Source organism: Paroedura picta, chromosome 3, assembly GCF_049243985.1.
Source record: "Paroedura picta isolate Pp20150507F chromosome 3, Ppicta_v3.0, whole genome shotgun sequence".
NCBI lineage: Eukaryota > Metazoa > Chordata > Lepidosauria > Squamata > Gekkonidae > Paroedura > Paroedura picta.
In genome coordinates, this window is record NC_135371.1 from 163,840,107 (window position 1) to 163,852,735 (window position 12,629).

Sequence of the window (12,629 nt, forward strand, 5' to 3'; positions counted from 1 at the left end):
AACAGTTTTATCAGTGCTGTGGCGAGCCCAAGGTCACCCAGCTGGCTGCGTGTGGGAGAGTGCAGAATCGAACCCGGCATGCCAGATTAGAAGTCCACACTCCTGACCACTACACCATACTTGCTAGATATGAGACCAACAAGAATGTGGGACGTATAAACTTTTGAGAGTCAAAACTCTCAAATTTACATTGGTATTAATGTGGATTAGAATCTCCCCTGAACACATTACAGGGCATTATTCTTCCTCATTAACCTTGACGATGGGAATGGCAAGATATTTGAATTATGTCCCAGAACTAAGCATTCATTCATTCATTCATTCATTCATTCATTCATTCATTCATTCATTCATTCATTCATTCATTCATTCATTCATTTGGATTTTTATACCACCCATTCTTTACGGCTCTGAGCAGTTTACATGGAACATTGCATAAATTTACATGGAACATTATAACAATCTATAACATTATACAATTTTTAATAGAACATCACATCAATGTATTGGTAACAATTACCACACAACATGAATAAGCATGTAGCAAATGATCTTGTGTGCAACTCCCATTAATTATCCTGGGACACAGCCTCCCCCCCCTTCTGTCCTGGAATCATAGAATCACAGAATCATAGAATCATAGAGTTGGAAGGGGCCATACAGGCCATCTAGTCCAACCCCCTGCTCTACGCAGGATCAGCCCTAAGCATCCTAAAGCATCCAAGAAAAGTGTGCATCCAGCCTTTGCTTGAAGACTGCCAGTGAGGAGGAGCTCACCACCTCCTTAGGCAGCCTATTCCACTGCTGAACTACTCTGACTGTGAGATCATCTTCGTCGCTCTTCTCTGGACCCTTTCAATTTTATCTACGTCCTTCTTGAAGTGAGGCCTCCAGAACTGCACACAGGACTCCAGATGTGGTCTGACCAGTGCCGTATACAATGGGATCAATACAATCATACTGCAGAACACAACATAACTTTATGAACAAAGTGTAGCAAACCCCCTGGAAGGGTGCAGACATGCTCCGGATTGCACTGGCAGGTGTGCTCTTTTGGGAGTCATTTGGATGACAAGGCTTCTGGTTAGTTAAAGGTTTTAAGACTTTTGTTAACTTCCTTTCTACCGGGCAGAACTCAAGGTGGTTGATACGAAGCAAATAAAACAGCCTCTCTAAAAATGCACACGCCAAAAGACCACAGTTTAAAACAGTTACTGGCAGTTCCGCGTAGGGGATTCTTGAGCCAGAAGCTGCAGCATGAATGATAGGGCCTGTCCCATGTTTTGTGGTGCTAGAAATCATCCCAAAATTTATTTGCGTTAAGGTTGTGAATATTAACAATGCCTGTGCTGGGCCGTTAATAAATCTATAGTATCTGGCTGCATTGGGGAGGGAAGGGGGGGGGCTGGATTCTGGCAGATATATAATAAAACAAATGGATAAGCATTTCTTCTGCTTTTGCTTTTGTCTGTTCCCAATTGTTTTATAGCTAAAGATTTCAAGTAATGTTGTCTCGAGGTTTTGTGACTCGGGAAGGGCCGGGGCTCACTGGCCGAGCATCTGTTCGGCATGCAGAAGGTCCCCGGTTCAATCCCTGGCATCTCTGGTTAAAAGGATCAGGTAGGAGATGATGTGAAAGACCCCTGCCTGAGGCCCTGGGGAGCCACTGCTGGTCTGAGTGGACAATGCTGAAGTTGATGGGTCAAGGGTCTGATTTGTGTGTTTATCTCAACTCTCTTGGGGCACTTGCCCAGCTTGCTGCAGGATAGTTGCTTGTGGGTCCATATTTCTCACCATACAAGCGTGCTGTGCAACCTGATTATTTTTTTTTCTTGTCATAGTTTGGCCACTGGGTTTCTCTTTAAACTGTCTGGCCAATTTGGACATTGCGGGTTAAGTAAAGAAGAAGAAGAATGAGAACAAGATGCAATTTAATAAAGATAAGTGTAAAGTTCTGCATCTGGGTCAGAAAAATGAAAAGCATGCCTACTGGATGGGGGATACGCTTCTAGGTAACACTGTGTGTGAACGAGACCTTGGGGTACTTGTGGATTGTAAACTAAACATGAGCAGGCAGTGTGATGCAGCGGTAAAAAGGGCAAATGCCATTTTGGGCTGTATCAACAGGGGCATCACATCAAAATCACAAGTTGTCATAGTTGCATTGTATACGGCACTGGTCAGACCACACTTGGAGTACTGTGTGCAGTTCTGGAGGCCTCATTTCAAGAAGGACGTAGATAAAATTGAAAGGGTACAGAGGAGAGTGACGAAGATGATCTGGGGCCAAGGGACCAAGCCCTATGAAGATAGGTTGAGGGACCTGGGAATGTTCAGCCTGGAGAAAAGGAGATTGAGAGGGGACATGATAGCCCTCTTTAAGTATTTGAAAGGTTGTCACTTGGAGGAGGGCAGGATGCTGTTTCCGTTGGCTGCAGAGCAGAGGACACGCAGTAATGAGTTTAAACTACAAGTTCAACGATATAGGCTAGATATCAGGAATTTTTTTTTTACAGTCAGAGTAGTTCAGCAGTGGAATAGGCTGCCTAAGGAGGTGGTGAGCTCCCCCTCACTGGCAGTCTTCAAGCAAAGGTTGGATACACACTTTTCTTGGATGCTTTAGGATGCTTAGGGCTGATCCTGCGTTGAGCAGGCGGTTGGACTAGATGGCCTGTATGCCCCCTTCCAACTCTATGATTCTATTCTAAGAAGAAGAAGAAGAAGAGTTGGTTTTTATATGCCGCTTTTCTCTACCCGAAGGAGGCTCAAAGCGGCTTACAATCACCTTCCCTTTCCTCTCCCCACAACAGACACGCTGTGAGGTGGGTGAGGCTGAGAGAGCCCTGATATCACTGTCCGGTCAGAACAGTTTTATCAGTGCCGTGGCGAGCCCAAGGTCACCCAGCTGGTTGCATGTGGGGGAGTGCAGAATCGAACCCGGCATGCCAGATTAGAAGTCCGCACTCCTCACCACTACAGCAAGCTGGCTCTCCACCCCCTAGGATGGTCTTTTGAATGTAGAAATTTCTGCTTAGGCAAAACTAGCCAAGGAGTTCAAAGGTACCAAAGTTTTTGATCAAGGCCAGTGAAATTTCATGGTCAGCGAGAATTGACACAATCCGTCATTGCAATGCATGGTTGGAAATATATGAACAAATAATTCTGCTATTTTGATTGTGCTTTTCATGAACTGCATCTCTCTTATAGTTACTTCCTTAGGTTTCTGAGGCCCCTTGCATCCCTTCAGGTTGTTCCCATGGGCAAAAAATGTCAGAATCATGGTGTCCTCTTATGGTCCACATGAATCCATAGTGGCAAATGACATGTCTTGTCATGAAGCACCCGAGCCCAGGGTCCAAACAACGCTACTGTTGATACCTTGTTGTGTAGCATGGAAGATGGCTTGCTAAGCTCAAAGGTGGTCCTTTAGTGGTCTTCTTTTGGAGGAAAGAATTTTCCTAATTCAGCACAACAATGTTAAGCAAATTGGAAAAATCACTGTGGTCAAATGCCGGCTTTGGGTTTGAGAGGCCCGACTTTAAATCCCTGCTTAGTGATCAGTAGAGCCGTGTAACTGTTGTGCATGATCCTATTGTCCTCCTTCCATTTTCTTCTGCTTTTCCTGGGAATGAAAAATGGATTACAGCTGCTGAACTATCAAGTCTTGACTCAAAGGAAGCACATTTGGCTTCAACCAGGGCCAGATTGTTCTCTGTCCTGGCCCCCACCTGGTGGAATGGGCTCCCTGAGGGGATCCAGGCCCTCCCCCACATACAATGTAGTTGATGTTGTGGTTATTGTTGGTGATGCAGTTACCGAACTTATGTTGTATTCTGTCACACGGTTCATGTTCTCTGTAAACTGCCCTGAACTGCAAGGGAGGACGGTACATTGAATGTATGTATGTATGTATGTATGTATGTATGTATGTATGTATGTATGGATGGATGGATGGATGGATGGATGGATGGATGGATGGATGGATGGATGGATGGATGGATGGATGAACCACTTTTCTTGTACGGGGAAGTTCACTAAAATAGGAATTGTGAGTTGAAAAATAACTATCATTCCAATGAACGTGGATGCGGGTGGAAAGTTTGCATGTGAAAGAATAGCTGTTGGGGAGGGGGGTCAGTGCAGTACATACATATTTCCGTGTTGCATCTGTTGTAACTGAGAAAGGATATTTATTAGCAAGAGACTGACAACAGGTCCCCCCTCAGACATCCTCTCCATGGCCTGAACTAGTCTGTCCTCTTTAAGGGCTTTAAGCTAAGTTCCATTCCTATTATATTGTTTAAGATCACTGAAATTGTGTTAGATTATTGTTGTTGTTGTATTTGTTTATGTTATATATTAATTTGTTCCATGTTATATGTAAACCATCCTGAGCCATATGGAAGGGTGGTATAGATATCAAATAAATAAATAAACAAACAAATGTTGATATTGGGGTGGAGGTGTGCCCTCTCCCAGCATCATACTTTTTTTTAAAGCCCTCCTTGCATGGCTTGCCAGTTTCTGTGAGCATTGCTCTCATCTTGGGTTGCGTTTCTTGGTCTCACAGCAGCATTTGGAAGAGCGTTAAGTGTTAAAATAGAGACTCAGCCCCCGGCCCTTTTCAGCCTGCAGGCACCTTTGGACTTCTGATACAAAACGGCTTCCAAAACTTACTTTCGGTGTCACAGTGAAGGTTTTCGCGCTTTGCATGGTAGCTGCCAGAGCAGCTTCTTTTAAAAAGCCCACAAAGTCAATCAAATTTCCAGTGGCCAATCATCATCTTTCTTGGGGAAAATCCCTGTTTGCCCGGCCCACTTTCTAAAAAAAACATTTGGTAGGTACAAAGAAAATTGTGCACAGACATTATGGCACCCAGGAGCATCACATTGGGGACCCCAGTACAAAGACAGCTCCTGGCCTGTGACTGTCTTGTCGGCTTCTGGATAGAACCCGTTGGGTTTTTCCTCTCCAGCAGAGGACAGGAGTTCAGCAGTGCCATGTCCCGCCAGCAGCGAGTTAGCCCTGTAGATAACGGAGTTCTCGAGCAAGCGTGGCTTTAACACAAAGGTGCAAAGAGCGAGGAGAGGGAGAGTTCTATAAAAAAATCTTCCTCCGTATTCCTGCACGTTCTGACCTCCATCCCTTTTCTGTCCCTGCCTGCAGGTGCTCGTCACTAACACCACACTGTACCGAAGATGTCTAACAGCAACACGACACAGGAGACACTGGAGATAATGAAAGAATCGGAAAAGAAGCTGGTTGAGGAATCTGTGAACAGAAACAAGTTTGTATCCAGGTCGCCCAGCAAAGAGGAAGCGGAGAAGGACGGGGAGGAGAGCAGCACTCGGCAAGAATCGCAGGTAAACGGGCAAAGAGCTGTCGTGGGTGCCGTGGGTGCCGACTGGAAGCAGGTCTTGGATTCAGCTCTTCAGGGGTTCTGAGACCCTCTCCCCAGCATCCTCCGGAGATCACTGAACTAGAAAAATCCTGATGTTGTACCTAAAATCTGTTATTCCCCTAATTCACAATGTCACCTGCTCCCAACTCCACCTGTTCACCCTTGTTGCCCCTGCAGCACCAGCTCCCTCCTGGCACGCATCTCTGTAAAGCTACCTCTTCGCCTCCTGATGTGCCTTTTCCGTGATGACATCAGCTCAAAGCCCTTATTCCCCCCCCCCAATAAAACGAAATCTAAATATTTGTAAGTGCTATCGTTTTACATTGGCCTTCCTGCATCCGTTCCCTTTACGTTGTGATCACTGTTGAAGCTGTAAGCATTGTAAAACTCCCAAAAGCAGGGGCCTGTCTGTTTTCCTTAGGTTGATTCTTTGATGTATATAAATGAATATGGGTGCCTAGGGCAATTAATGCTGCCAGGTCCTAACTCTGAATTATTGAGCCATTCCTTGAGATCCAAACCTGGTACATTAGTACGCTGGGGTACCATTAGTTCCCCTGGAGCTTATATCCCTCTGTCCTCCCATGCTCCATCCCAAGCTTGTACCCATCTGTCCTCCCCTGCTCCATCCCAAGCTTGTACCCATCTGTCCTCCCCTGCTCCATCCCCAGATCTGTAGGGGCTCCCCAATGGGGATGTGGAGACCCCCCCCCCATCCACACTGATGGCTGGAGGGACATGGCAGCCTGACCACCACTACCGACGAATCATGATATCAACTAAACTTTTGGCCCAGTAGTGGCTAGAGGGGTGGGCTACAACCTGGGAAAACCAGGTTTGAATCCACGCTCCCCCTGGATGCTCTTGTGATGACCTTGAAGCCTGTCACAATCTCACAGCCTAACCTAGCTCATAGGGGTGTGTGTGCAGAAATCAAAGGGAGGAGCAATGTGGATCGGTGGCATTCTACTAAAGTGGCCTATCTGTGATGAGTATCCTGCCATCCAGCACAGATCCTGCATTGTATAGATTGCTCAGCCACAGTGGCCTTGCTGATAGGACATGTTGAGATAGGGTTCAGGTTTCTCTTACAGTCCCTAAAGGATGATTTTGGCCACGGTGGGCTTTCCCAGCGAAGTCATTGCAACTGAGTCTTACGTGGGTTTGAGTCCCCGGATCAAGAGTGCATTCTGCTCTCTGTTTCCCTGGCTACATTGCATTTTCTTTTTATGTGACCGTTGGATGCTCACGGCAGTAAATTCCCTGGCATGGCACTTTCTGAGTTTTGCCCCAAAGTGTATATAGATGCAGCCTGTGAACACCAAACTTGCAAGGGGGCAAGGTGGGGGGGGGGGCGGGGAATGTATTTAGGAAGTGATGACAACACAGCTTGCTCCTGTGAGCTTGAAGTTGTAATAACTAACCATCCAGCCTTGAGGGCAGTGGCTTATTCAGAAATAGGGGAAAGCGTGTTTAACAGCCTTGTAATTCGTTGCTTGTCAGGGGGTGGCAAGCAGCTAATTCTTCTGGGCAAGCTATTGAGTGGCAGATTGGACCTCCCCCCTGCCTTTGCTTACCTGTAATGTTCTCCCCTTCCTCTCCCATCATATCCATGCCTTTCATGGGGATTAGCAAAACAGAAGCTGCTTCTAGGATGATTTTTCTTTTAAGGTGCTGGTAAAACCAGCTTTGATTGAAGTTTACACAGAACAGAGAGAAGAGAAAATAAGAAAAAACACATAAAACATATAATCCATTAAGCCTTGCCATCTTCTAATACATTCCTTAACTAACTACCTAGATCAGGGGTGATCAAACTGTGGCCCTCCAGATGTCCATGGAATACAATTCCCATGATCGTCTGCCAGCAGGGGCTGGCAGGGGATCATGGGAACTGTAGTCCATGGACATCTGTAGTCCATTCTGACCTTGTTGGATGATTTTGGAGCGATCGTGGCTCAGTTTCCCCCAGCACGGATCCTGCATTGTGTAGAACGCTCAACCACAGTAGCTTTTCTATTTCCCAACCTTTTGTTTTTTTGCAGAGGCGAACGTCAAATCATGGACATGCTAGAAAAAGAGCCAAGGTAAGAGATTTCTTTCTCCTTCTCTGTCCCATTGATGCTGTAGTTGTGTAGTTGTGAGGAAGGCTTGCCTGAGGCAGATCTTAATGCACTCATGCTTAGCATTGAGCCCTGGACATGCCGCGTCCTGCCCAAGCTCTGACACTGACTCAAACGCATCCTGAATCTCCACCCTCTTGTCGGCCTGTCCGCTAGGCCAGGGGTAGTCAACTTGTGGTCCTCCAGATGTTCATGGACTACAATTCCCTTGAGCCCCTGCCAGCAAATGCTGGCAGGGGCTCCTTGGAATTGTAGTCCATGAACATCTGGAGGACCACAGGTTGACTACCCCTGCACTAGGTAGCTTGGTCCCAGCATTCCCAAGGTATTGCCTTTTACATTGATCATCTGAGAGTGTCCTCCAGCGACCAACCGTTTGTGCCCTTCAGACCACAACAAGGGGTGAAGAAACCATCGTCTTCAGTGAACTGCCTTGCTCCTGTGAAATGGCCTCTCCTTGGAAACTCACTCGCCAAAATCCGAGCGCTTTCCCGAAGCCGTGCTGGAATTTCTTTTAAAAAACAAAATTTGAACCCTCTTCCTGGTTGCTAGATTTCAATCTAATCCAGGGGTAGTCAAACTGTGGCCCTCCAGATGTCCATGGACTACAATTCCCATGAGCCCCTGCCAGTGTTTGCTCATGGGAATTCTAATCCATGGACATCTGGAGGGCCGCAGTTTGACTACCCATGATCTAGTCCTTGCTAAGATTTAGAACCTGTTTCTGAGCTATGGCATTTAGAAGGCAGGTAGAAACACGCGCAATTATCTGATTTCTTGATGTGCTAGTAGTCTGTACAGTGGAGGGTTCAGTCCTGCGCTCTGTGGTGCCTATCGTCAATGGCAGGCCCCAGATGCTGTCTTTATCACTTTAGTAAGGACTGGGGTCTTTTCAGGTTGCGAAAGATTGGCTCCTTTTTGTTTGTAGGGTATCGGCTGCTTAGATGGATTTTATCGTGAAATTTAAACATCTTACTTTTAAAAACTAGTCCTGATGGCTGTCTTAAATATTTGCAATACCTTTTGTTCTGGAATCATTTCATCCATCCACCCACCCATATTTTTATTCTACCTTTCCATACAGCTCTGGGCAGTTTACATATAACATCACGGAGTAACTACATAGAACATTGCAACAAACATAACGAGTATAACAGTCATAAAATAACAGGTCAACCAGAACACTATTTAAACAGGAATAGGAGCACTGACACAGCTTTGAGTAGATCAGATTCTTCAGTCGTGGGAGGGGGTATCTGGGGGGGCAAGTGGGTGTTTTTGGGCCAGTCGGCCTCAAGCAAATGCCTGGTGGAGGAGCTCCCTTTTGCAGGCCCTGTGGAATTGTGGGAGTTGGGACAAGGCCCTGATCTCTTACTACATAATTCATTTATGACCAGGTTGCAACGCTACCCTAAGGGTTGCGGAACCCTTGGAATGGGCGCAGACATGCTCCAGATTGCACCGGGAGATGTGCCCTTTAGGGAGTCACTTGGACAACAAGGCTTCTGATTAGTTAATTTAAAACTTTTGAAATTTTAATTGAGCCGTGATGAAATCACACTCTGTGCACCAGCCAGCTTGGTGTAGTTCAAAGCAGCGGCCTCTGATGTGGAAAGCTGGGTTTGACTCCCCATTCCTCCCCCATATGCAGCCAGCTGGGAGACCTTGGGCCTGTCACAGTCCTGTTAGAGCTGTTCTGATAAAGCAATTCCATCAGAGCTCTCTCAGCTCCACCTACCTGACAGGGTGTCTGCTGTGGGGAGAGAAAGGGACGGCGATCGTAAGCCAATTTGAGACTTCTTCGGGCAGTGAATAGCAAGGTGTAAAAACCAATTCTTCTCTTGTATCCTTTGTCCCCTAGTTACATATGGCCCTTCCCATAGACTGCTGGTAGTTCCCAGAATCATGCGTCACCATGACTCTACGTGGCCGGGCACAACGTTGGAGCGTGTCATGTGCCAAAACAAAAGCACCACTTGGCCAAGCAGCCTGAAGCTGATTTTCACTCAGAGCATCTTCTTTAAATGTCTCCCAGGACATCTAGGTCTGTCAAAGAGGCAGGTGACGCCCCGGCAGCAGAACGACAAATTTTTAATTGGCAAGCAAAACTTAGCGCCGCCGCCGTTTGGCTGCTTCTCAGAGGTGGCTGAACAGTTGGCAGATTGCTTAATGGGCTTACTTGGCCGCAGGGAAGCCCAGTCAATTTATTTGACCTCCGAGGCGCCGCGTTAGCGGAGGCTAACTGGCACGGAGGATTAGCAGGCTGGCCTCCTCGCCTCCAGGGGGGGCAGATTGGAATCCATCTCAAAGGCGTTGGCGGAAGAGGCCCGCCCAGACCGACCCTCTGCTGTCTTTACGTCTGCAGATCTGCCAGGCAACTGGTGCCCTCCAATTCACTGGGCCTTAGGGCTGGACTAAACGAATTAACATTTCTAATTATGACAAAGCGAGCTTAATTAACACCAGTTTTGCTGGCAGCGTGGGTTGCACATCGAAGCAAGTGGCGGGTTGCCTGCGCTCTTTACCACCGGAGGCATCATAGAATCACAGAATCATAGAGTTGGAAGGGGCCACACAGGCCATCTAGTCCAACCCCCTGCTCAACGCAGGATCAGCCCTAAGCATCCTAAAGCATCCAAGAAAAGTGTGTATCCAACCTTTGCTTGAAGACGGCCAGTGAGGGGGAGCTCACCACCTCCTTATCATCATCAATATTAGCATTAGCATTGTTATTTATTATTATTATTATTATTATTATTATTATTATTATTATTATTATTAATTTTGCGTTTCAGTCGAATTCTAAGCTGAGGCTGGTCAGGAGCCTGGCCGTGTGTGAAGAATCCTCTAACCCCTTCGTCGATGGGCCGCTGGAGACCCAGGTAAGCCGGACGGGAACGGACCCTTTAACGCGTTTCCCAGCTCAGGTGGAAGATCACATTTAGGGGGGGCAGGGAGGATGGTTCTCCCGTGTTTCAGGGCCAAAAGGAGCTGAAAGCATAGCGGCCTTCAAAAGAGTCGGTAGCCCAGCTTAAACCGCATCTTGGTGACACGGCAGCACAATAACATCCCACGGCCGGGTCCTAATTACTTAGCTGCAAGCCCCCAGCACGCGGCTAGATTTCTGCACATTTGCTTTTGATAAAGACGTTCAAGTCACCAGATTAATGGGGGGGGGGGGGAGAAAGGATGAAGAACCAAGAGGGCTTTCTGAGGGAGACGAGGAGGCGTCCTCTCCTAGCTGCGCGAAAGCTTTGCCTGTGGCCAGAGCGTGCTGCAGAGGGCACGGGGGTCGTAACAAAGATCAGGTCCAAAGACTGCAGTGCGCCCACCGCATCACACAACGCTCAAAGGCGTCCGTTCAGATTAGCAGTGCGCTGCTTTGAGGACAGGAGCTCAGCCGCTGCCGCCAGAGGGTCTGGCTCGATCCACGTTGGGATCGGCAATTTGGCAAAGGCCTGACGGGAACGCCAAAATTGACCGGGTGCCTCCTGCCAGGTTCTCGTGCCGGAGGAGGTTATCAAACGGCAAGACCGCGGCAGCGGAAATCAGACTGAGATGTCTTCCCAGCTGAGGCTTTGCCACGGGGCTGGACCGTTCTGCCACATGCCCACAGCAAATCAGCCTTTCTGTTTAAACAGAGAATGGGGAGGTTTGAGTCCCGTTAGCTTGTTAGGGACCGACGAGATGACCTCTTGAACAGGGGTGGCCAGACTGTGGCTCTCTTGATGCCCATGGATTAGAACTCCCATGAACCCCTGCTGGCACATGCTGGTGGGAATTGTAGTCCTTAGATGTCTGGAGAGCCGCAGTTTGGCCACCCCTGCTTGGGAGTCAGAGCTCTCAAAACCTCATACCGTGAAAATTGAGTTGTTCTCTATCGATGTTTTATCAGGGTTTTTACTGTAAACAGCCACGAGCCGGCTTGATCCAGGAGTGGCGGTCAGTAGGTAGGTAGGTAGGTAGGTAGGTAGGTAGGTAGGTAGGTAGGTAGGTAGGTAGGTAGGTATAGATAGATAGATAGATAGATAGATAGATAGATAGATAGATAGATAGATAGATAGATAGATAGATAGATAGATAGATAGATAGATTAGATAGATAGATAGATAGATAGATAGATAGATAGATAGATAGATAGATAGATAGATAGATAGATAGATAGATAGATAGATAGATAGATAGATAGATAGATAGATAGATAGATAGATAGATAGATAGATAGATAGATAGATAGATAGATAGATAGATAGATAGATAGATAGATAGATAGATAGATAGATAGATAGATAGATAGATAGATAGATAGATAGATAGATAGATAGATAGATAGATAGATAGATAGATAGATAGATAGATAGATAGATAGATAGATAGATAGATAGATAGATAGATAGATAGATAGATAGATAGATAGATAGATAGATAGATAGATAGATAGATAGATAGATAGATAGATAGATAGATAGATAGATAGATAGATAGATAGATAGATAGATAGATAGATAGATAGATAGATAGATAGATAGATAGATAGATAGATAGATAGATAGATAGATAGATAGATAGATAGATAGATAGATAGATAGATAGATAGAGGTAGGTGCCACTGGACTTGAAGCTATATTTTCCACTTCAGTATTTCTGGCCTCCTTGAACAAAGCAGAGAAAGGATTCTTTACCATCTTTACTATGCTTAGAAAGCTCTACCCCAAGTGTGCGAGCTCTTACCACAGGGTTTCTCAACCAGTCTTTCGTGAAACCCTGGGGTTTCCTGATGGCTCTGGAAAGGTTTCCAGAATGGGTGGGAGTTAATTAATTTTTAATGTATTTTTAGAACGTTTATCGGGTGACATGACTATATATGGACATGTTGAAACCCCCCCCTCACAAAATGTCCAGTGGTGGGCCTGGAGGGGGTGGGAAGGGGAGGGCCCCCAGATGGACGTGTCCACGGCTATGCTTCCCAACCATATTCTGCACCACTTCTGGTGTTTCTGGAAGCCTGAACAATGTTTCAGGGGTTTCTCAATGGTAAAATAGTTGAGAAAGGCCAGCTTAGCTATGCATGGAGGGGCAGAAGTCTCCTGAGGGTGCTAGTCAAC

The 12,629-nt window shown here is 46.5% G+C and overlaps 1 protein-coding gene across 11 annotated transcripts in view; it reads left to right on the forward strand.

Annotated features, from left to right (window-relative positions):
• Positions 1-12,629, forward strand: part of R3HDM2 (R3H domain containing 2) — a 180,360-nt gene that overhangs the window by 101,322 nt on the left and 66,409 nt on the right. For all 11 annotated transcript variants that reach the window (XM_077329210.1, XM_077329199.1, XM_077329202.1 and 8 more), the window contains exons 2-4: positions 5,167-5,363; positions 7,447-7,488; positions 10,320-10,406. In XM_077329210.1, the coding sequence (XP_077185325.1) occupies positions 5,199-5,363; positions 7,447-7,488; positions 10,320-10,406 (294 nt within the window). In that variant the 5' untranslated portion in view covers positions 5,167-5,198. The remainder of the gene's footprint in view (positions 1-5,166; positions 5,364-7,446; positions 7,489-10,319; positions 10,407-12,629) is intronic.